Source organism: Hippocampus zosterae, chromosome 4 (genome assembly GCF_025434085.1).
Source record: "Hippocampus zosterae strain Florida chromosome 4, ASM2543408v3, whole genome shotgun sequence".
Classification (NCBI taxonomy): domain Eukaryota; kingdom Metazoa; phylum Chordata; class Actinopteri; order Syngnathiformes; family Syngnathidae; genus Hippocampus; species Hippocampus zosterae.
In genome coordinates this window covers 21,142,248-21,166,285 of record NC_067454.1, presented here as the reverse complement: position 1 = coordinate 21,166,285, position 24,038 = coordinate 21,142,248, and the positions used below count along the sequence as shown (strand labels likewise).

General features: G+C 41.0%; 2 protein-coding genes across 34 annotated transcripts in view; one reads left to right on the top strand and one right to left on the bottom strand.

Moving 5' to 3' along the window:
• madd (MAP-kinase activating death domain) overlaps nucleotides 1-16,924 on the top strand; it is a 42,192-nt gene extending 25,268 nt beyond the window's left edge. For 9 of the 33 annotated variants that reach the window (XR_007962046.1, XR_007962048.1, XR_007962044.1 and 6 more), the window contains 16 exons: nucleotides 543-646; nucleotides 811-894; nucleotides 1,812-1,970; nucleotides 2,708-2,828; nucleotides 3,009-3,071; nucleotides 3,786-3,906; nucleotides 4,260-4,365; nucleotides 4,447-4,557; nucleotides 4,627-4,734; nucleotides 4,824-4,988; nucleotides 5,078-5,150; nucleotides 5,770-5,876; nucleotides 10,116-10,185; nucleotides 12,099-12,145; nucleotides 15,520-16,600; nucleotides 16,633-16,924. Coding sequence is in view for 1 of the 33 variants with exons in the window: in XM_052063012.1 (XP_051918972.1) it covers nucleotides 543-646; nucleotides 811-894; nucleotides 1,812-1,970; nucleotides 2,708-2,828; nucleotides 3,009-3,071; nucleotides 3,786-3,906; nucleotides 4,260-4,365; nucleotides 4,447-4,557; nucleotides 4,627-4,734; nucleotides 4,824-4,988; nucleotides 5,078-5,150; nucleotides 5,770-5,876; nucleotides 10,116-10,185; nucleotides 12,099-12,145; nucleotides 15,520-15,633 (1,553 nt within the window). In the remaining 32 variants the exon portion in view is untranslated. Of the gene's footprint in view, nucleotides 1-542; nucleotides 647-810; nucleotides 895-1,811; nucleotides 1,971-2,707; nucleotides 2,829-3,008; nucleotides 3,072-3,785; nucleotides 3,907-4,003; nucleotides 4,109-4,259; nucleotides 4,370-4,446; nucleotides 4,558-4,626; nucleotides 4,735-4,823; nucleotides 4,989-5,077; nucleotides 5,151-5,769; nucleotides 5,877-10,115; nucleotides 10,186-12,098; nucleotides 12,146-15,519 lie in introns of those variants that run through there. The other 24 variants (XR_007962050.1, XR_007962075.1, XR_007962069.1 and 21 more) reach the window with 9 other exon arrangements.
• Nucleotides 16,925-16,964: 40 nt separating this feature from the next.
• The window catches only part of bbox1 (butyrobetaine (gamma), 2-oxoglutarate dioxygenase (gamma-butyrobetaine hydroxylase) 1), a 29,099-nt gene continuing 22,025 nt past the window's right edge, over nucleotides 16,965-24,038 (bottom strand). The window contains exons 5-8 of the mRNA XM_052063219.1: nucleotides 22,605-22,710; nucleotides 22,288-22,484; nucleotides 20,932-21,098; nucleotides 16,965-18,154 (exon numbers count right to left, since the gene is read on the bottom strand). Of these exons, the coding sequence (XP_051919179.1) occupies nucleotides 18,003-18,154; nucleotides 20,932-21,098; nucleotides 22,288-22,484; nucleotides 22,605-22,710 (622 nt within the window). The 3' untranslated portion in view covers nucleotides 16,965-18,002. The remainder of the gene's footprint in view (nucleotides 18,155-20,931; nucleotides 21,099-22,287; nucleotides 22,485-22,604; nucleotides 22,711-24,038) is intronic.

The following is a 24,038-nucleotide window of genomic DNA, read 5'->3' as shown; positions in this document are numbered from 1 at the left end:
TTAATTTCTCTGGAATGCAAATACTTTTTTTTACCATCTAGCCTTCGTAGTTTAAACAGGACATCATCATCATCATCCAACATTGACGGATGTGTAGTTGTCCTTGGGTTTCTTGAAAGGCGCTTCTAAATAAAATGCATTATTATTATTATTATTATTATTAATTTTTTTTTAATTCAGGAAAGCAAATCTAAAATCATGCATAGATTTTTTTGAGGATTTGTATTGTACAATTATTTTGTGCGAAAAAGATCGTTGAAATCCCAATATTGGCTTGACATTCATGTCCCTGGTGAATGTAATTAAAACTATTCCTGCAATTGCACAGAATAGTGAAGAAAATTTTTCATACCAGGTATAATTCTGATCAGGAGCAACTTGTGCACCATTGCGTGCCAACGATTTCATGAATGAAGTGAACACTTTATTTATTTTACTTGTGTTGTTGATGTGCAGTGCTGGCTTTGAATCGGCTGACTCGCAGGAAGGTAAGATTGCGAAACATTCATTTATGGTAGTCTGACAGTTGTGTTTGTCCTCAGGGGCTGAAGGAGCAAACCAACAACGCCCCCAGGTGACTGATGCAGAGGAGAAGAAATCCCAGATAAGTGCTGATAGTGGTCTCAGTGTCACCTCTGGATCTCAGGTTAGTGCCTGGTGTATGCAAATTTAAGTACCGGCAAATATTCCCTAGCATGGTCAAAAACGCGCATTGTTAGCCGGTGGAATCTGATGTTGCCTGGCCAAAATGCTCTGCTGTCTTGACTGCTGATTTTTGTCTATGATCTTTTTCTCTCATTGTCTTTTTAGAAGAGTGACTCAGAGTCTGTAACAAGTTCCGAACCTCCCATCTTAACAAGAAGCACCAGCCAAGACTCAGAGGGGAGCACAGTGGTAGGGCAGGACCAACTCAAATAGTGCCTTTTTCCATTGCCGTGTACACTTGAAAGAAAAAGTCACAGCAATAGACAAACACAATCTGCTTGAACTAATACCACACAATTATATGTTCTCGTGTTTTTTTTTGTTTTTTTTTTTACTGAACACCATGTAAACATCCACAGTGCTGGGTGGAAAAAGTATGTGAAGCCTCAGGCTAATGAGCTAATTCGAGTCAGAAGTCAGCAACCTGGAGTCCAAATAAGGAGACCTGATTGAAGGAAAGAACACACAACACTATGTGTGGAGAAAAAAAATGGTACAGCACACCAACATCAAGATCTCATCCCAAATGTGAAGTATGGTGGAGGGGGCATCATGGTTTGGGACTGCTCTAGTACCTCAGGGCCTGGACAGATTGCTATCATTGCAGAAAAAATTAATTCCCAAGTTTACCATTTTGCAAAAGAACATAAGGCCATCTGTCCACCAATTGAAGCTCGACAGAAGATAGGTAAATAAGGTTTTCTTATCTTAATGCAACAGAACAGGGACCCAAAGCACAGAAGTAAATCAACAACAGCATGGCTTCAACAGAAGAAAATACTGCATTTGTCTATTGTTGTGACTTAGATGACGATCAGAACACATTTTATGACTAATTTATGCAGAAATCAATGTTATTCCAAATGCTTCACATACTTTTCATTTCAACTGTATATCTACATTTGTTTTACATCCTTGTAGATCGTCATGGATCAATTGATCATTTACCCTATTTTGAGTAATTAACAACATTTCTGATTTAAACATCTTGAAGATTAAAAGAGCAATACGTCAAGGTGGTGGTGCCACATTAAGCAAGTGCACAAATAAATGGAAAAGTTGCCACCTCCAGAATTGTTATTAATTTATTGTGTTTTTATCTGTAGATAAGCAATAGTTCTGGAGAGACTATGGGTGCTGACAGTGACCTAAGCAGCACAGTGGGAGATGGCTTGGGTGGGAGAAGTGCTTTACATTTAGCCCAGTCCAGGGGGACCCTCTCTGACAGTGAGATTGAAACAAACCCTGCGACCAGCTCAGTATTTGTAAGTTCAGGATTTATGGCTCCCATCTCATTTCATTCCTGAGTGAAATTCTTGTTTTCATTTATTTGTATTATGTGGCCATTTCTAAGCAGAGAATTGAGTAAAACCAACAAATCAGTTACTGTAGTCAGAGTAAAAGGGTCTTGCCCTCTGCTACGGAGGGTTGATTTCAAAAGACATCGCGAACAGAAATTTGCTAGAGTGAAATTGTTCTTTAATACAGGTACATGGAATTAAAATAGGACATAACCCACAAGTTTTGCATTTTTGGCAAACGTTTGACATCTTTGGGGAAAAGGGAGTTTCCTCACCCGCACAAAATACATGTTTAAAAAAGATGAACTGTACACAGTACAGAATGCAATATAAGATAAGAAACATATATGCAATTGCATATATGCTGCATTAAATATTATTGTTGCATTTAGGGACCAAAAAAGAAGTTACTGAATTCATTATATATAATTGTGATGAATCAGTGGAATTTTATTTTGCCAAATATTGAATTTGGCCTAAAAAAAAACCTATTAGTCAGGCCCTAGTATGAGATAGTTCACAAATCTAAATGGACCTCCCTCATCAATTCTACCTCATCATAGAAGCTGTTTCAGTACCACCATATCATGCATGATGTGCATCGGATTAATTTTTTAAAATTCATAAATGGATGCAAGCTACTTAAAAGTGACATTATATTGATGGCATAACAATGTGCATGGTTTATCTGGTTTTACCAGGGAAAGACTCACACACTAAAACCTGGCGCAAAAGAACACGCATCTGCAATGGCAAAAGCAATGCCTACTCAGCCAATGGAGGACATCAGCATGAGGATCTATATTTGTGAAGGCCTGTTGGGTATGCACAGTTTGTGTTAGAAGCATTTCTGTCGATGTAATTGCCTCTGCCCCTGTTGTTTGTGTTTTCGGTGTTTGGTCTATACTTTTTTTTTTTTTTGCCATTAACACTTTTTAATTATAGCCTAACCCCCGCTTCTCTTTCCTCCCGCTTCTTTTTCCTCCTGGGCAAATCTTCCAGGCCGCGATAAGAGCTCCGTTTGGGATCAACTAGAGGATGCTGCCATGGAAACCTTTTCGCTAAGTAGGGCTAATCTCTTGCTGTGGCTATTTTTTCCTTTGTGTGGAGTGCAAATGTTGTTCACCAAGTCTGGTGGTGAATTTAACAGCTGGTGTTTTGTGGTTTTCTCCACTTGATTATTTATCTGTCAATGAAAGCTGCTTTTTTTATGTGTTGTTGTTGAGAAGGAATGGAAAGCCGTCAAGTATGACTGTGCTCTGGCTTCATGCTTGTAATTCTTGCACTGTATCTATACATACACTTCTTCCTCCTTCAGCTTCTCTGTGACAGATGCAAACTAATAATGTCGTGATATGATTATTAAGGAGCCAACCCTCATTTTTCATGAAAAGTGCAAATTGGAGTTTTATCAGTGTTTTTGTTTGTTTGTTTGGTTTTAAAGAATGCTTTTCCCAACATATTTCGATGGGCATCAACAACACAGGGATTTTCACCATTTGCGGGCCGGCTTAGTCCTAATCCCCCTAGAATAGCTGGGGTCCACTCTTTTCATCAATCTCTTTATAAATCTTAATACAAAGCTATACCGCTACGTCAACACTCACCCACACACATTCTGTTCTGTGACGTTGAGGAAACTTCAATGAGGAAACTTCAGTCAGGAAACTTCAGTCTTCCTTTTAACATTATTAATTGCCATCCAGGCAAGACCGTCCTGTAGAATGTGTAAGCATGGAGCATTGCACATTTTGAGTGATGTGATTGATGATTTTACAGGTAAGGAACGCTCCACGCTGTGGGACCAGGTGCAGTTCTGGGAGGATGCCTATTTGGATGCCGTCATGTTAGAGCGTGAGGGGATGGGATTGGACCAGGGACCTCAAGAGATGATTGAAAGGTTTGACGAGTTTAATGTAGAATTCTTTCACTTTTTGGTTTCCTCCCCAAGCTCAAATCAGAATTGATTTTATTTTTTGATTGCTTATTATTTGTAGGTTGGTTAGCTAGTTAGCATGTTTACGAGATTACCCTAGAACCGACTTCCACAAGGACCCAGAAATAATGTTAACAGCTAAACCTTTGAGGGGGACTGCACATCAGTGAGTGGTATTTCACTTCAGATTTTGTTGTATTTATTTATTATTCCTTTTTGTGGGAGGGGGGGTTAGAATTGCTTTAAGAATGTAAACCAAATTCATGAACCTTTAACAATACACCCAAAGACTGTTACTGGTCTGCGTTTTTCAATAGATACTTGTCACTGGGAGAACATGACCGCAAGCGACTGGAGGACGACGAGGACAAACTCCTGGCTACACTACTGCACAACATGATTGCATACATGCTCATGATGAAAGTAAGAACCTATATTTGCGTATAGTATACATTATAATAGATACTTTGATACCAACTAATTTTGTTGTCAATGTCTTCCTAGGTGAACAAAAATGACATCCGGAAGAAAGTGAGGCGCTTGATGGGCAAGTCCCACATTGGCCTTGCCTACAGCCAAGAGATTAATGAGTTGCTGGACAAATTGACCCAAATGGTAGGGGTTTGTCTCTTATAAAGTACTGTCGGAACTATAGTGCAACACCTTTTTGTGTTGTACTCTTAGAATGGCCGCGAGCTGTCCATTAGGCCTTGTGGAAGCCGTCATATCAAGAAGCAAACGTTTGTTGTGCACGCTGGTACCGATACAACTGGGGACATTTTCTTCATGGAGGTTTGCATTGTCTTTGATATGGTTTCATATTACAAATTCAACTTTGGCCCTGTTGTTAGTGTTTTACATTTCACTCATTAATATCTCAGGTTTGTGATGACTGCATAGTCCTTCGCAGCAACATTGGCACCGTGTACGAGCGCTGGTGGTACGAGAAACTCATCAACATGACTTACTGCCCCAAAACCAAGGTCTTATGTCTTTGGAGACGTAACGGCCAAGAGACTCAACTCAATAAGTTCTATACCAAAAAGGTGTGTAGTCTAGCTCTCTGTTTTTCTTTAGTTACCCAAAGTATTTCCCACCTACCCTTAAATACAATACTTTCCTCTCTGCTTTCTAGTGTCGTGACCTCTACTACTGTGTTAAAGATAGTATGGAAAGAGCTGCAGCTAGACAGCAAAGCTCCAAACCAGGTATGGCGATGTGTTTTCATAGTAGCTTGGATTTATTTGTGTGGGATGGCCCAAGTAGTTGTGATCAAAATCTGATTTAACGCCAGTGCAGAAAAGAAGTGTACTTTGGACTAGTTTTTGTAAAAGGCTTCCACTAAGCAGTTCAGTCAGTCGATTCACAGACAATCCACCGATCCAGGAGGCTCCCCGGTTCACGCTCCGTTCCAACAGACCTTCGCTAACCTATGCTAATACAGTCATAATTGCAGTTATTGTTTATATCAAAAAGGCTGTTCTCGTCCATGATTATAACATTCAAATTAAATAAAAACATCAACCACTGTGGCAAATGTGCCATCTTGTGCTGCGTGAAGACACGTTTTCATCGCTGTGCAAACTAGTCCGTCCCCTTTGTTGGTACCACTGTAAATTGAGCGCTTCTCGTATGAGCTGCAGAATACATACATGCTTAATGTTTATGCAGTCCTGGTCAAGGAAGAACAAAAACAGTCTGGGAATCAGCTCGTACGTCTTTGATTTCTGGTCAATGTTTACAACCGGACAAATGTAACCCTAAAGCCACTTGTCTGAAAAATGCGTCAGTCCTAAATGGCACTAAACTATGGACTTGTTTCGTTAGGTCCAGAGCTCGGTGGAGAATTTCCTGTCCAAGATATGAAAACCGGTGAGGGAGGATTGCTGCAGGTCACTTTGGAGGGAATTAACCTAAAGTTCATGCATAGTCAGGTAAGTAGGACCACCGCAGAAAGAGGCTTCATATCCTCACTCAAGGGCATGAAAACAAGTCTCTCATGGTAATAAGTTTTCATCCCATTATATTCAATGCCTTTCTGGTCATCTCACTGCTTTGCATTTCCTTTCACATTGTGACCATCTTCCTCTACTGTTACCCACTTTAGCTAACAATCCAAAGGTGGCAAGGTCTGGTCAAATGTTCGATTGGCCTTTGGTCATACTAGATACTTTCCTTAGAGGAAGAACTTGTATCTTTTGTATTTTTGTTTTTGCTGTTTTCTTTACGTGTTAGTGTGTTTGCCTGCATGCTTGCATTTCTCAAACAATATACACGATAAACGCATCTCTTCACATGTTTCTTTTCACATTCGGGAGATAACAACTTCTTGTTAATTTACTTTATGGGAGGAAATTATGTGTTGATTTGTGTGTGTTGTGCGTCAGTGGTAAGACTGATGACCTTGATCAAAGACTTTTCATTAATAATTGGCTATTCAGTAGCCACCTGGACATGTTCTGTCTTCACATCTGCACAGTTAGGACAGATGGGAGACATCATTGGTCTTGGTGCACATTTTCATAAAATAATGAGCACCATTCTACCATTACCATTTAGAGCCTGCTTTCATAAAGATTTGCACGTGCAAAATACGTCTTAAACTTGATTGCTCACCCAAATACATGCATCTATATTTTTAGATGTATTTATTCACTTTTGTTCATTTATCTGCTGGGCACAGGATTTGATCTGCCAAAAGTGCAAAATTACCGCACAGTTCATTTTGTAGGTTTGTTTCAACTTATCAAACGAGACGCTTTGCTAGCAATGGCTGATTTTACGTCATTAAATAGCGCTTCTGAAAGGCAGGTTCGAACGGCACAGCTCCACCGAATGTGGTGTTTGCAAAATAAGAGCGCAGAAGGAATCTTTTCCTTTTTGCGTAAACAGTTTCTAAATAATTTCATAGTTGACTTGGAACCATTGACAAGATGCAGTCACGCAGTATCCCCATGACGAAACTTTGTTCAGTTCTGCATTTCCTTACATTTATGATATTTCAGAGCTTGAATTGTCAGTTGTCTGGTGCCGGCCTTTTTCCATTACAGTTTTCATGGGGGTGCTGTCCCAAGTTTTAAACACAGTGTTACGCAGAATGGCACATGCATTACATTGCTATGCATATGAGATGAGATAAATTAAACAAACCATTCGTGCTTTTTGCTGGCTTGTCTAAAATTATCTGAGGAATAGTTTTCTTTCGTGTAACATGTTTGTTGTCTTTTACTCCCATAACTTCAAACTTGAAACATGAAAAAAAAAGTCATTTATTTGTTCTCAAGCCCAAACCATAGCCCTAATGACATAATTTCACAGATGTTCAACATGAATCATTGAGGTGCATTATTTTGCAGTGTAGTAGTCCATTATTTTCTAATTTTAACCAATTCAAATTTAGAAGGAACTACAATTTAAAGTTACTTTAGGCTGTCTGTCTGATACATCAACATGTTAAACTTTTGACTGGACAATTATCTCTTTTTTTCTTCACACACAATAATAATACTGTAAAATCCCGTGCATAACATGCACCCAGGTAGAAATCCCCCCGCCCCCACACACACACACACAAGTCCCTATGGGCTCAGCGACTGTCAAGGTCTGTTTTATTTCTTTATTTTCTGACTCACCCTTTATTTATCACCAATATCACCAAGTGGAAGCATGCAAATGCTCAAAAAAATAGAGGGGGAAGTACAGATCCCTGTGGGACTCCATGCGTAACACTACAAAACTCTGAAGTCGGATTGCCATTAATTACCTCTGCATCCTCTCTGAGAGGTGAAAACTAATCCAGGGAAATGCTGAGCCTAAAATACCAGCACTTGTTTCAAGTTGTACTAATCGTATAATGATCGCCGTTGACCTCGGCAGCAAGCGCTAAGATTGAGTAATAATAGCATTGATCAGCTGTTGAACTCGATAGCTAGGGGAATATAATTTGTCACTTTAGCAAGGCCTGTCTCAGTAGATCGGCACTAAATCCAGAAGTTTAAATCGATTGCTAGCGGCGTCCCCAATGAGCTGAATCTTCAGAGAGAAAAATGGCATGAAATCCTGAGCTGAATGGCGGGTACTATGGGAGGTTGGCTGCTGTTTTATTAGCATTGCCACTGTATCAAATCAGTGTTTTGGGTTGTTTTCATTGAGACTGATTATTCTCTACTCTCTGCATGAAACCATAAGGATCAATCCTGTCTCAAACGCCACAGTAAGTGGTTCGGACAGTGAATCCCAGTATGAATATTGAAGTCACCCATAATTAGCACAGTATTTGCGTGAGTCATCCAGTCAGCAACAAGTTCAGAAAATTAATCTAAAAACCCAGAGCACGAGCCAGGGGGACTGTAATTAACAGCAAAATAAAACGGCAACGAGGCTGTCGGTGGCATAACGGGAACTTCGATAGTGAGGGCTAAATTTGAGAGCAGATTGGGATATGCAGACTACATCCCCGCCCTTCCTATGAGGATGTACAACATCTGAATTGAGAAAGTTTGGAGGAGAGGCTTCATTTAACGTTTTAACGTTAAATGAAGCCGCTCCTCATTTGGTTCTAACCAGGTCTTTCGCAAAGTCCACTAATTTTAAGATTATGGTCTCAAAATAGGTCGTGAAACAGCACGGCTTTTGAGGAGAGTTATCTACTATACAAGATTTTTAGTCGTAATATTAATAAGATTGTTTTGCCTGAGTCCTGTATTGTACTCAGAGCGACTATAGGGGTGGCGGTAAGTTACGATCGTAGGAATCTGATTTGTCGGCCTGAGTACTTTGATTGGAACGAACACCGTGTCACTCCAAGGAAGAAATACCTTAACTCATCGTTTCGCACTACCTCAGTCAATAGCATGTCCGTATGCAATGCAACAGTAGGTAGTGAATTACTAAATAAGTGCAACTCTCCTAATCTCTACAGAAAGTCTTTTGTGTTGTAATAGAATTGCATAACACTAATTGGCTCAAGTCGTACACACAGTAACCCATCTTCTTCTAATATGGACTGTCATGGAAGGTTCAAACACTAATCTGTGTTTAGAAAGAGTGATAGCACCTTCCCAGTTAGGGTGGAGGCCGTCCAACCTCAGCAGGTCTTTGGTTGGACCCAGAAAGAGGGTCAATTGTCTGCAAATTGCACTCCCTGCTTTCTACAAAAGCTAGCCAGCCCCTGGTTAAGCGTAAATAATCTGCTAAATCATCAGCATGTCCTTGTTAGCTTGTTTCTCTAAAACATTCAACTCACAAAATGACAAAGTACGGGCTGTTGCTCTGCAGAAGGGGCAATGTCAGAAGTGGCATCTTTATAAAGTTGGAGGAACCAAGCGTCCATCGTTAAGTGCCCTCATGAATTTGTTGCGCTTGTGTGAGGGTGTGGTGCCACCCCTTATTGCTGGAGGAGGAGGCATGGAGGGCTCTGGGGGGGGATGGAAAGCAAAGGTGAAGCTAGCTTTTGAACACCCGAGTCAAATGGTTGCTCCGGTTTTTGTCTCTTGTTGGTTAGGGTACGGTCTTGATTCCCCACTAAGTCTATACACAGCTTCTGTGGACAGTGCCCACCAAGACTGTCTTTGAGTGTTTGTGCTCTTTTGTCCGATAATAATCCAAACCATTTCTCTCCCATGCTTTCTCCCCCTGCAAGGAGCGGAAGGTACACAACCTCTGCTGTGTTTGCTTCTTAGCCGTAACATCTTATGGGTTCCTTCGTTCTTATTTTTTTCTCCCCCTTTATGGTTTCCTTTTACTCTTGTAGCTGTGTGTCTTTTTCTCTTTGATATGAAAATTCCATGTATGCATCTATGGGCCACATTGATTGACGAATACAGTTCGAATTTTAAAGTGTAAAAGATTTTATCTCTGATGTGCTTTCCAATGCCATTATCAAGTGGTAGTTAGCTTTGAACAGTCCCACTGCATTTAACTGTTGCCCATGTATCATGGAAACTTCTCATGTTGTGCTTTATTTCTTTTTCTTTCTTCCTTTCCTGTTAAAAGCTCTGCATTCCACATGTAGCTTCTTTTTAATTTACCTTTCATACTGAATAAGGCAGTTTTAAACTGTTTATTTTTTAATATATATATTGAAAGTTTGAATTTTCATCCAGTATTGTTAAGTTAATAATGTTCTGTCTTGTGTTGTTGTTGTTTTTGTTTTTTGTTTTTGTTTTTTTTAGGTTTTCATAGAGCTGAGTCACATAAAAAAGTGCAATACAGTGAAGGGAGTCTTTGTCCTGGAGGAATTTGGTAATTACACCATCTATTGATTGTAGACCTGTACTTGGCGCGGCAGTAACTCAGCTTCGTGGCAAAAAGCTAAAAAGGGTTCACTAAATTGGACGTCAGTGGCAGGTAGATGGACACACCACAAAATGAAACGGTGGATGACGCACAACTAGACAGCGTAGCAAAATAGGTTTCATTCAGAAATAACGTGAAATAAATACCGTAATTCCATTGCTTGATAAATCCTAAGTTTTCCTAAGTAAAGTTACTTTCATCCAAAATATAGTGATTTTGTGGTAGAGTTACCATAAACATCTGTTTGAGGCTGTAGTTACTGAACAAAACCTTGATTAAAACTCCAGCAGATGTTTCCATGTCTAGAATCTGTAGGAGGCAGCGAGCCTGAGTATATAAATCCTGAATTAAATTAGTACCGTATTTTTCGCACTAAAAGGCGCACCTAAAAGACTTCCATTTTCTTAAAAGTACAGTGCACCTTAAAATCTGATGCGCCTTGTGTATGGTCATTACGGTAATATTTCAAAATTGCTCCTTGCTCGAGGCATGCTGACAACGCAGAGTTCAAACTTAAGGCAGTCGGGTTACGCAGTTGAACACTGAAATAGAGTAGCGGCAAGAGAGTTCAACGTTAACGAGTCAATGTTATAACTTGCTGTTGGTTAAGTGAACGGTCGCTGCTTTATTATACGTTTTACTGACATCTGATCTTCTGTTTGAGTTTCCTTGAGCATAGCTCCATCTAGGCCTTTCATTGTGCCTCATCATCCAGTGCGCCCTTTAGTGTGGAAAATACGGTAATAAACACAGCTTTTTATTCTTTACATATTTCAGCCCATTTTTGGGGGGGGATACAAGATTGATCTTCGGGGCTTCACCTCATCCCAGGCCTGAATGCAAACTGTCCATTGAAATACATCCTAATTTTACTTTTTCTTTCATCCGAAAGTCAGTGAGTGGAGTCAACCACATATAATGAGTTGCCGTTATAATTGATAGGGCTCCAGGTGTACTGAACAGACTAATGGAAAGACGAGATGAAGTAGTAGGTGAGTGTTGTAGTTTGGTGGTGTGAGCAGCAGGCAGGAGAAGAAGGAAATAGTTTCCGAAGGTTGAAGTGAAGAGCCAGGCTGGGTTACTGTCGTGTCTCTGTGCTGATTTTTGTAATGTTGCCCTCATCTTTGCCACTATGAAAACCTTCATTCTCCAGCAGGTAAAGTGTTGTCACTTTTTTTATTCAGACAAATTCTACACACAATATCTGTTCTTCATTTTCCTGTCCTGTGCTCCCCTCATCAGCTGCGGTTCATTTGGGAGTTCACCCCAGACTCCATCTCTCATGAGTCATTTTTGCAACAGAAAGGGGGAGGGGGGTTCTTACAGAATTTTGTATTTCTTTATTTTTGGGGGTGGGGGGGTGCTGGGAGAAGAGGTTTAACATGTCCTTCATTTCCGTTCAGCCTCTTCTCTGCTGTGGTTTCAGTTACTAATGAAAAGTCAGACTGGGGCCAAATATGTTGGACAACTGCGTATCCGCTTCTTCTTCGTCATCTCTTTTCACATTCATTTCAATGGGGTGGAGAGGAAAGTTGTCTTCTCTTTATGTTCTTTTCACATCGAAGCGGTTCTTTTGAAAAACACATTGGTCCATTTTTGTTGGCTATTTTTTATCCTTTAATCGTCTAAAGTCAAGATTTCTCACATTAAATTCACGCACACACACACACACACATACACACCATGAATTTAAATTGTGTCCATTTTTTTAATGGGGGGGGGGGGGTTCTAGCTCACAACTCATTTTCAAGCCATGTTCAGATTTCACTTCTTTAACACTCAAAAAAAACGTTCATACGTAAACTGACTCATGTTCCTGCTGCCCTTGAATTTCTCTTCTGTCTCTTGCATCGGCATAGTTCCTGAAACTAAAGAGGTGGTGATCCACAAGTACAAGACCCCCATGGTGAGTCCTTTTCAGTCTGCCAGTGCGCCACTGTGCCTCTCTGTCAGAATGTGTCACACTATACTGAAAGTAGACTTTTAAGATCATTATTTATCATTATTCAGTCTAGTTGATAACATACAAAGTCAAATTTTTATAGTCTTGACTTGCACACCTTAAATTGTTTGGAAATTCATGTAGAGTGGACCCCGGCCGGCTATTTGAGTGAGATAAGGACTGTGTCGGCCGATCAATAGTGAAAACATGCATATAATTAACTGATAACCCTCGAATGTGCATTCTCTACAAAAAAAGGGGGGGCGGGTTGCCCCTCCTCCCCTGACAAAAAAAAAGCAACAACAACAAAAAGGAAAATTATTTTTAAACATATTTTTGAGAATTTGCAAATAAGCGAATCCGTGGGAATCCAGGGTATCAGTATATTGTAGCTTGTCATTAGTACCGGATGTGTACACCCAATTTTGCCTGGATTGTTTAAAATTAATAATAATTAAAATAAAACAATAATTGCAAGATTTAAGTACAGACCTTTAGCTTTGAAAGATTTTATTAAAATTATATTATGGTGGAATTCGAGCTATTTTTGCAGAACAGCTCCATTTAGACATTTTGATGCAATTCACTGGACTTGCAAGCGCAAACTTGACATACGAGCGCTCTATGCGTTATGTGACTGTTCTCACTTCACAACGAGTGACAGTTCTGCAGATAAAAGAAGGATCTATTTCCCCACCCCCAAAAAAGGCTTCACATTTTTGACATGCTCATCTTCAGGTTACTGTCAAACTTAGTATCTACTATATGTGGCAGTGTTGTTACATTTCAAGCAATGGATTTCAGTACAACTGGCGCAGCAACACGTTTAGACAGACAATGGAGCAGACCTCACGGGCATATATTCTTTATCCTCTGTGAAGAATGACTGTTACTGCTCAACTGAGATGCAGAGGCAAGAGCTGAGTCTCTCCGGTTACCGTATATGTGTGTGTCTGTCTAATCCTATCCTCAGGTGTTCAAAGGCTGCACACAAGAATAAGCAGCAGCACAATGTGCATTGAAGGAAAAAAGTATGACAAAAATCGTTTTATTCATTTTAATTATTTGCAATTATGTTATTACTGCATGTTTCATAAAATATAATCTAGCATTTTTTTCATGAAAAAAATATTGGAATGATTTAATGGTATTTCCATTCATTTCTATGGTCAAAGAACATTTGAGATACAAAGGTTTTGGGTTATGTGTGTGGTAAGGGAACAACTTAAACTTGCCCCTCAAGGCAGGACTGTCATAATTTTTAATGATTATGATAATGACTTACCTTTAATGACTGCCAAAAATGGGGCTCGCGGTTGTCACCAAAGTCACCGTTGCCTCCTTGAAACTTGGCCCGGCCGGGTCTTCGCAGAAGCTTCCTTCACCTTTTGCCAGTTTTTTTCATCTCAGACAGCATTCTTCATTGGGTAGTGATTAGCCCACCGAGCAATATCGATGAGTCTCTCGTCTCTCAACAACATCCAACCGCCTGGGGGGAGACCGAAGAGATTATCACATAATTGGTTCCTTTGGGACTTAATAAAATTGCTACAAGTCAGGAATCCTCTGGATGGATGAATGATTCATTCAATCAAATGTAACCCTTTCAGGGGCAGTGGTTACTACAGTGGACAGCTTATCAGGTTACAGGTTATCATTAGAGTATTTGTTCATGCAATGTTTATAAATTAGAATCTACGAGAAAACTTCAAAGAAAATCATTGGACAACTGAAACTGAGGTGAAGTTTTATCCAAAATAATGAAGAGGATATATGGAGATGGAAAGGGAGTGAGTGCTCTTTATTCGAATCACACGTCGTCCTGCGTCAAACATTGTGGCTTGGAACAGTCTCGCTGGTGTTTATTGATGATGTGACGGCTGACAAATGTAACTCAATGAAGTGTTCAGTCAAATGCTATGACATAAATGGTCGGATGGAGCTTAACGGGTAGATGAATAATGACCGTGAACATGCTGCAAAAGCAAATCCAGGCTTTTGATGGCAGAGAAATAAAATCTCTACGGCCAAGTCAGCGTGCTAATCCCAATCCAATCGAGCATGCGAGTCACTTATTGAAAACCAAAGTGAAGGCAGCAGGACCAACAAACCAGCATGTGAAAGTGGCTGCTGTGAAGCAATGGAGCAATCTCAGCATTTGGTGACGTCAATGGGAGCTCATTGACTTGAAAAGGATTCTAATCACAGTATTAAAACGGCGCATTATGATTTATTTTATGCCAGTTGTCTTTCAAAAACATTGGTTTGTGTGCTTCCCGACTGAGCAAATGGTGTGAGTTAATTCAAAAATGGTTTGCAAAAATCGGACTCCATAGGCTGAGAGACCGTGGCTTCTTCACAATGGCAGCACAGAGCGCATACCTGGGGTGAATATTCTGTTTGCTGTAATGGCTTATTTTGGGGAACCGACCAATGACTTCATTGATCGATCAGCAAATTACAACTGATCGTCGAGTGTGCATAAAATGATAAATATGTTCCGATCCGATTCAGCCAATCAAATCTCTGTAATGTATGGCGTAACAAGCCTATGTGTTCAGAAAAAAAAAAAAAAGTCCTTTTAACATTACTGTAAGCCACGTGTAGCATTCTGCGCAGTTTTGAACATGAATCCTCCTTAAATACGGGAGCATTAAAAAAAATGCACATCAAAGATAACTAAACACTTGTTTAAGATTAAATGCAAATGTCTTGATCTTAACAGTTAAATTCAACTCAACTACACTACGACAATGATTCTTTGATGTAGCACTAGTAGGAGCCCGGGCAGCACTCATGCTACACACAACACACTTTGAGAATCACTCTACGAAGGAAATGCAAGTTCTCAACCAAAAAAGTACGGTATTCGCTTTGCATTTGTTCCAAGGCGCAAAGCCCACTCAAGCATTGCGCTCCTGACAATTACAATTACAATAAACCGCTCCTCGGTTTATTGTGTCCCCAATGTACGACTTTTCAAGGTTAGCGACGGCACAAAATGAAATGCCGTGTAAGACCTCCTCCACATTTATGGCCTTCATGTGTTTTCCATGCAAATACAGTATGTCCTGTAAATGTGACTTCTGCGTTAGCGCAGGTAATGGTGGATAAAGGAAGGGAGTCTGTTAGGTGAATGACATCACTACATGATGACACTGAGTCCGAATTTGAGTTACATCTCGCAAAAGCTTCGCTATGTTTGGGGTCACCTAAAATCAATTTCCTGCTCCAATTACTATCTGCATTCAAACGGTTCTCTGCGCGCTGTTGACATTTTGTCGTGATGAGACCAAGACGACAGGTAACATCTTCCACCTCCTCCTCGTCTTGTGCAGGCACATCAGATCTGTTACTCGGTCCTCTGCCTTTTCTCCTACGTGGCAGCCGTGAAGGGGAAGGAGACGGACGGGAAAGCCAAGATTCTATCGCCACGTCCACTCCCGAGCTAGTGCACCCTCTGCCGCCGCCCCCCCCCCCCCTCCCCTCCCATCCCATCCATCTGTCTCTACTTGAGTTCCAACGCCACAGACAATCTCTCAGTGACATGGAAGCACACAAGTCAGTGTAAATATTGGCCTGTTTTAGACCCTCCGTGATCTGGTGTAAATATTTGTTGCAAGGAGGTTTGTCCTCGTCTGTTTTCAGTCTTCTACCCTGCAACCAGATGGTCTTTGAGAACCTTAGAGGAACCGAGTGCATGCGTCTCCCGTGCTCACAGCCCTCCCCTCATTGATCTTAGTGTGATTGTGCGCTTATTTATTGTGACGTGGCTCTCTGCGAACACGTGCGCCGCTAAGCATTGGTGTTCTCCTGCCCTTAGCTCAGCCTGCCTGGCTGATTTGCTGTTCAAGTTCCACTGTAACCTCGTCTGTGCTCTGCTGTTGATTAATAGCATGTTACTGTGACCGTCCGGGAATAAATATTATATTTATAGTATTTATTTAAGATATACATATTGCTGTATCTTTCTGCAAATAGCCATCAATATTGACTTACCGGTACATAAATGTGCAATAAGACCTTATTTGCCATTTCTTATCTGGCTTTCACAGAGTTGACTATGTCAATGTGAACGAAAATTTTTTTGTCGATCGATGTGATATGACGCCCGTGTGATGTGATTGTTTGTCTCGTCAACGTGCAAAGCGTGTAATCGTAGGTCGGTCACACGATAGAAAACCGCTTCACAAAGTGATGAACATGACCGTCAAACTCGAGACCCCCAGATTAAATATGCTGTTGATTTACAATTTTAGCCTTAAAACGGTTACCATAAGGCCACATTGCAGTCGGTAGAGCGATACATACTTGATTCTTCCAAAAAGGAAGTTCACGAAGAACTAACTAATAGAGGTGAATCTTGAAGATGATTGCTCATCCTCAATGTGCTGTGTGTGTGTGTGTGTGTGTGTGTGTGTGTGTGTGTGTGTGTGTGTTTGCGTGTTCAGTAATTTCTCCACATCCAGCAATACATTATTTGTACAAGCTTGTATTTTTGAGCACAAGACTGTATACAAGTGAATAAATAGGAAGTGCTACTCATTCCACCTCTTGTGTCACAATAATCCTCAATCCAAAATTCAAAGCATTGAGGATCCGTGGATATGTCAAACTGTCATTGTGTTGGCTGGCTACTGTCTTGTGAGTCAAGAAATGCCAAATGTAAGTATATTCTCGTCATTGGAGTATTTATAAAAATGTGTACAGCTTTACCCATCTAATAAAGTGGTCCAAAATAGAGCCCCTTGTTCTTAATTCTATGGGAAAACCAGACACAAACTGCTGAAATGTTGATTTATTGTAAATGCAGTAAAACAAGCACATTTGGCTCCACAGCTAGTGTGCATCTGATTTAAGACCAATGCAAGAGGAAGAAAGGCACAGGTTTTGATTTTTCTTTTTACATGAACAACCTAATCATTGATCTTAAATTACTGTATCGCAAAAAAATAAATAACATGTTGTGCTGGAAGCAATGATTACCTTGCATTTGAGCAGATAATTTTACATACCGGTACATTAAAAGTGAGGCATAGAAAACTTACCATCAGGATACGGCAAAACATCTTTTTTGGACGTTTGAAGGGACTGTAAAAAATGTGTAATTTCAATAATACACAAAAATAATGTGATCACATGAAATTTTTTTTTTAAATGTTCAATTAAATAATCACTAATTATAATGCATTAGGCGCACCTCCCCTACAGGATGCTGCCATGTTTCGCTGCCATTTTTCTGTTACCGATACCTTGGGCTAACTCCATCACCTCAAGGAATACACGGCTCGGGGGACATTTTGCTTGTACTGCTGCTGAAGAAATTAGCAATAGGCTTGTGAAGTGTGAGCTCTCTAAGGCACATTGGTGCACGTGCTTGAAATGCACGCGGTAAGAGCTAAGGTCGTTGCATTTTATTGATTCACCACTAGGTAGCACATAATTCTACACACTACCTTGAAGACCTCTGGTAATTCGTTTCCATCTGAAGCTTTAAGTGTGGGACACACTCTGTTTAAAATTGGACATCTTTTCACTCCAAAATCGAAATACAAGCATGGTGATTGCAGTTAAAAATAAAATCTTCAAATACATGAAAGATGATTCCACTTTTAAGTCTTTTTCAAGACGATCTTGTGAAATTGTTTAATGAAACACAGTTCATAAATAGTTGCATTGGCGCGTTGCACTGAAGCTGCGAGTGTAAAGCTCAATCTCCTCCAACTGTGTCCAAAAGGCAATTCAGATGATTCAAGTGGCGGCACAGATTAAAGTGCCGCCACTTGACTGTCACGGGCTTCATTTCGTGACGTGGGTCATCCTAATTGACGGCGTTGCGGAGTATCCGGAGGCGCGACATTACTTCGTCCCAGTCCAGGTAGGCGCCCTCCAGGTGTCGCACCTTATCCGGCTTGCTGACGTAGCTCTTTCGGCCGTGGAGCAGGCGCCAGTTGTCAAACGTCACCATGTCACCTGGAATGCAAGCGCAACCAGTGGTGACTAAAAGCAAGTTTGAGGATGATTGGGATCCCCTGGGTATCGTGAACCACCACAATTAACTCTTTCATTCCACAAGACGTACGCTTTTTTAAAATTAGGCCACCCCTACCAAGGACGTACTTGTACATCTAAGTCTTTTTTTTATGTGTCATAGGGAGGAGGAGGGTCTGATGCAATGAATGAAAATAAGCCATTTACATTATAAATCATGTTTTTAAAAAAAGCGACCAGTAGGTGGCAGTGGTGCCTCACGTGCTTGAAATGCATGCTTTTACAAAAAGCTCTTTTTCTCTGTTTTTTGCCCAGGAATCACCATTTTCATGAAACAGCCATTTTGTAATGCCGATTGCTGAAGAATGAAAAAAGATGGGAACATTTTTTTCTGCTGAAAGAAGAGAGTCCAAACTTTATTTTGGCAGGCTCAGTGTTAATATAGCATTAGAACCAAATATTCTGTGGGCCTTGCAAGATCAGTCAAAATCCAGTAAAACGCTGGGGTTGAGGGGTTGCTCCAGTGAAAATAGCCGAGATTGAATGAGTTAATTGACACCCGAGGAGTGTTAAAACAATTTTCCATTTGATAGATAAGCAACTGCTGCTGCCCACGAAGTTATGTTTTATTAATGTATGCATTTAGTTATTGGGGGGGGGGGGGTTGTTGGCGAGGTTTGCTACCATCTTGCAACAAACGTATTGGGGTAGGCGTCAACATTTGCAAATGGTGGTGCCTTGTTCCCTCCTTCAAATAGCACTCTGGGGAGGTGATTGTTTGTTTTCGTGTGCTATGTATACTGTATATATTTTTAAAAATCTGTTTACCTGTACTGTATAATGATTAGGGGGTAGGGAATGGCTGATGATTTTGAACACAGTCATAGTCTCCAAGTCGACATGGATCAAAACTTCCTACTACTTTCCACATTAGCCAGGGTTTTGACTCTCCTGTGAAATATTAACGCATTGCAGGAGGAGAGCAATGATGTTTTGTTGAGGGCAGTTGTGACTTTACTCCCGCATTCGGGATAGGAACTGAATTCCAGTTAGCCATCACAATAGAAGTTGGTCATAAACTGAGAAGCCTCTGCAGTCACAACAAAGCATAAAATATCGCGATGACCCCTCTGTCTGGACTCTACCATTTGCATTCCCTCAATTACTACGATTACCGTAATTTATAGCTGGCGCTGAACCTCCAAAGTCAAAACAGAAAAAATGTTTTGACCCTGTCTGACGCTTCAAAGCTTTTACATATTTGTGGTTTTTCTTTTCACCTAACCTACTGTACAGTTTTTGTACCCCCTTCAACTTGTGCCACAAGATGGAACCAAAGCCCTGGTCTAAAGAGGGAAGGATCTCAAGGAAGTATGAGCGATACTGTATGCTCATACTTAGGCACTATTGGAATAAAAATAAAGAGTACACATACTGTACAGTATGTGTGTGTGTGTGTGTGTGTGCGTGTGTGTGTGTGTGTGTGTGTGTGTGTGTGTGTGTGTGTGTGTGTGTGTGTGTGTGTGTGTTTGCGTGTGTGTGTGTGTGTGCGCGTGTGTTTACATCTGAGGTCAAATTTGCTACAGTGAAAAACCCTCTGTTGTGAACAATTTCTTGCTGCAAACATTATTTCGTTGTAGAGGAGTTTCACTGTATGTACAAATCTAATTCTAGTGAAGTTTGGATTTTGTGTTAAATATAAATAAAAACTGAATACAACGAATTGCAAATATTTAATTGAATACACTACAAAGACAAAATATTTAATGTTCAAATGTTTCAAGCAAATAATCATGCAAGTATTTGCAAATCAAATGTAGTCATGTTTAACACAATGTCCCAACTTCATTGGAATTCGGTTTGTACACCGAGGCGACACTTCCCTCTTCTTGGAAGTTCGGCTGCACACACATATCAAGACAGTTGAACTGTTTTTCTCCTGATCGTGCTTCTTCAAGGACATCAAACACTTGACTATTGTTTTATAAAATGGAGATTATCCTTTGGTCTGAGGCGTGTTTAGTGTGGATTTGTCCTGATAGGAAGGTCAGAAACACATTGAGGTCTCCAATCTTAAATACTAAACATGAGGGTGGTGGAGGGGATCCGACGAGTCTCAAATCATTTGACACCGTGACGTGATTGGAATGCAGCCAGCCAAAGAAGCGCCTTGACTGCCCAAGAAAGAAGTGGCGGTAAATAAAGCAAAATGTCCTACCCAGTGTCGGTACAGTCTTTGTATAAAAGTGGGTTGCCCGAATGCCAATTAGTATTTGCCAAAACAAGTCTCTCCTTGACGATGTAAGTGTTTTTCAACGCTCCCACCTTGGGTCCTCTTCGCTTCTTCATTTAAGATCACACGAGAGCTCTGCGCCAGAGAATTTGTTCGAGATGGATGGTGGAACAGACTTTCAGTGTGTGTGTGGTGCTCTGAGATTATCGGATTACACCGTATGCGCGCACACAGACACACACACCCACACGCGCACATAAAACACACACACACACACAGTACGGCCAAAACTCATTAATGACAGATTTTTCTGTCTTTATGTGTCAGTCAGTTATTTTTAGGGGTAATATAAGATGAGTATGAAATGAAAGTAGACTGTTTTGAGAGCACACATTGTTGTATATTGTCAGTTTAAAGATGCCAAATGTTAGCTTTCTGGCTATTTGAGGCAGAGTAGGTATTTGGGGTGCTTTGTAGACTCCAAATGAAATGAAGCAGTGCTCAGACAAAGATTGTTGATGCTGACCTGGCTCCATCTTGTAGGTGACCACATTCTCGGGTCGCTTCATGATGTTCACGTAGGCCTTGAGCGCTCTGTAGAAGGGCTGAACTTGATGAAGTGGGAGGTCCAGCACCGAATCCCTGGTGGCGTTGTTGTAGTTTATCCTCACAACTTGACCCTGCTCATTAATGCTGATCACAAAGGCGAAATGCCAGATAAGAGAGGAATTGGACAACTGAAACAACATAATAATACTTCAATATAGCCAGTGGATGGCATGAGATTGTCAAGATGCACCGAATGAAGTCGGAACACTCATGGTGTTAGCCAGCAGATGGCAGTGTTCCTCTTTCTAATCTGTCCGCTCAAATTCATTAATGCGTACTCTGTTCCATCTCTGTCAGGGATGGGCAACTGGAAGCCAGCACGACCATACTAAGTGCCCCCTTGATCAATTAAAAACAAAAGAGCAAAACAAAACGCAGATAAACTAGTGCTTTGAGTGGGCACCGGGTACGCAGCGGTACCAGCACTTCTCAATTTTAGCCTCTATGGCATCGGAAGGAACATTTAACACCATACAGGGCCTTCACAGGAGCCCAGAGTAGCCTCTCTTGTTCTGCTGGCATGATTGGCATGATGCCTACCTTGACTTGTCTTTTAAGACATTTCAACTTGCCTTTCTATTGCCATTAGTTGCTGATTGAAAACAGTGCAACTCAGAAATGTTGGCGTGGTGCCGAAAGGGCCCAACGAGAATCTGGACTGGTGATGAAGCGCATGATGGTAACACATGTTAATCTTGCAGATGAAGAGCAGCCAGCTAACAGTATGGTTAACACTTCTGATTCACTTGTCACTAACGATGTCAACAATAATTGCACAGGACAAGAATGGCCAGACTGATGGACCAAATAAGCTATGCGTGTATTTTTGTATTTATGCATTTGTCCAAATGCACAAATCCAAAACATGAGAATATATTTGGGGGGGGGGGGGGGTCTGAAAATATGCAAATCCGCAGGTGTTAACTGTATGTATCTTGCAATATCACCAATCACCACTAGATGGCAGACACGTGTTAGATGTGCTTAAATGGTCTTACACAGTGTAAGACCATTTAAGCACATCTAACAAAAACACCCAACAAAAGGCCTAATGGATGTTTTTGTGGATTTGGAATGTTATGTAGGACAATCATAGTATGTCAATAGGATTACAATTCCGGGTGAGTTGATTCTTGTCATATTTCTGGTTAGGAAGTACCGCACAGTAGCATTGATGAAAAATGTTAACTCCATCCAGCATTTAACTTGCTCATCCGTCACGTACACGCATGTGTGTACACACGTGTGTGTTTTGACAAGCCGCCTCACTCACTCAATGATGCTCTTCTTGGACTGCAGCATGAAGTCGCAATAGTCCGTCCCAATGTCGGTGAAGTCTACCAGGAGCGAGGTGAGTGTGTGGAAAGCCTCGGGGTCTTCGCGCCGCAGCTGCTCGGCTGTGTGGAAACCGTCGACCACCTCACTGTCGCCGCCCTCTTCGGCCTGGCTGATGCAGTGCAGAAACTGCACCTACGCACCGCGCACCAAGATAACGTCCACTTTATTATGCATTCTGGACACATATACTGGCGGAACATCCACTGTCGAGGGGTGCCTCAAAATGAAGCATGCGACTTTGTATCTACTCACTCCAGGGGCAAAGTGTAATGCGGGGTAGTCTGTGTGGAGGCTGAGATTTCCTGAGGTGTAGGCCACATTATTGGCCATGTCCTTGTCCACAACCTGCCACGTATGCCTAAGGACAGCGACGGGAACATGACATGATCAATACAGGTGATGCCACAAGTCTGTGGAGTTAAACAGACCGATGTCAAACAGTTCTCAGAAATGGGGATAATACCGCCAAATACATTCTCGAGCCATCCGTCTTGATCATTTTAATGTATAATTGAATCGCAACCCACCAACAACAGTCATACGGGTGGTCTAACCCTTGTCAATACTCCATTCGGAGGTACCTAAAAGCCAAAAGTGAGTGTGCGTTATTTCTTGGAGACTATTGAGTCACTTTGGAAGGGATGAAAGGACGGAATTGTATGTTGTTGATATCGCAAGCCTCGTTCTCTATTTGGAGATTTTTTTTTTCAACCTTGACATAGATGACCTCTCACAAGCCTCTTTGAAAGCATCTGTTTTCTTTGAATATGTTCACTTTTGTCCTCCAATGAGCAAGTTTCTCTTTGAGGTACAGGTACAGTGCCGAGCCTTGACCTAAAGAGTTAACGCGTTCATGTTGTGACATGCGCCAACTCAGTTGTTGCTTGGTTTTGCCAATGTATATGCATCCATGCGTTACTCACGCTACCGGAGAGCATGCACCATGTTTTTCAGGTGACTTCTGATTTTAACCCATGTGGCATCCACACATTGACACCAATGACTTGGAGCTGTTCTCAAAGGACACAAAAGACATCTTTTTTTACATGTGTTCCAACCCAGCAAATCTCTGCCAATAAGTATTGGGAAGAGGTGGATTCTAATGGTGTCTGAAAACCGCACTTATTCAACTGAAACACAGTGCCACAAGTGCACTGTGTTTCAGTTGAATATTTGACGCATCCACTCCAACAGGGAATAAAGAGGTTTAAAAATCACAGACTACCGTATTTTCCACACCAAAAGGTGCACTTGATTAAGAGGGGCACCTTCAATGAATGGCCTATTTTGCCTTTTTTTCATATATTGGATGCACCGCATTATAAGACACAATCTACAATGCATCCACTAGATGGAGCTACCTACACTCAAGGAAATGCCAACAGTACACTACACCACACCCTGATTTATAGCGTGACGATCTAATGTCAGTAAAACGTATTTAATAAAGCAGCGACACAGTTCACTCAACCAACAGCAAGTTATAACATTGACTCGTTAATGTTGAACTCTATTGCCGCTGCTGTATTTCCGTATTCAACTACGAAACCGATTGCATTAAGTTTGAACTCTGCGTTGTCAGCATGTCTCTAGCTAGGAGCCATTATTTTGGGGTTGACATATTACCGTAATGCTCATACACAAGGTGCATCGCATTTTAAGGTGCACTGTGAGCTTTTAAGAAAA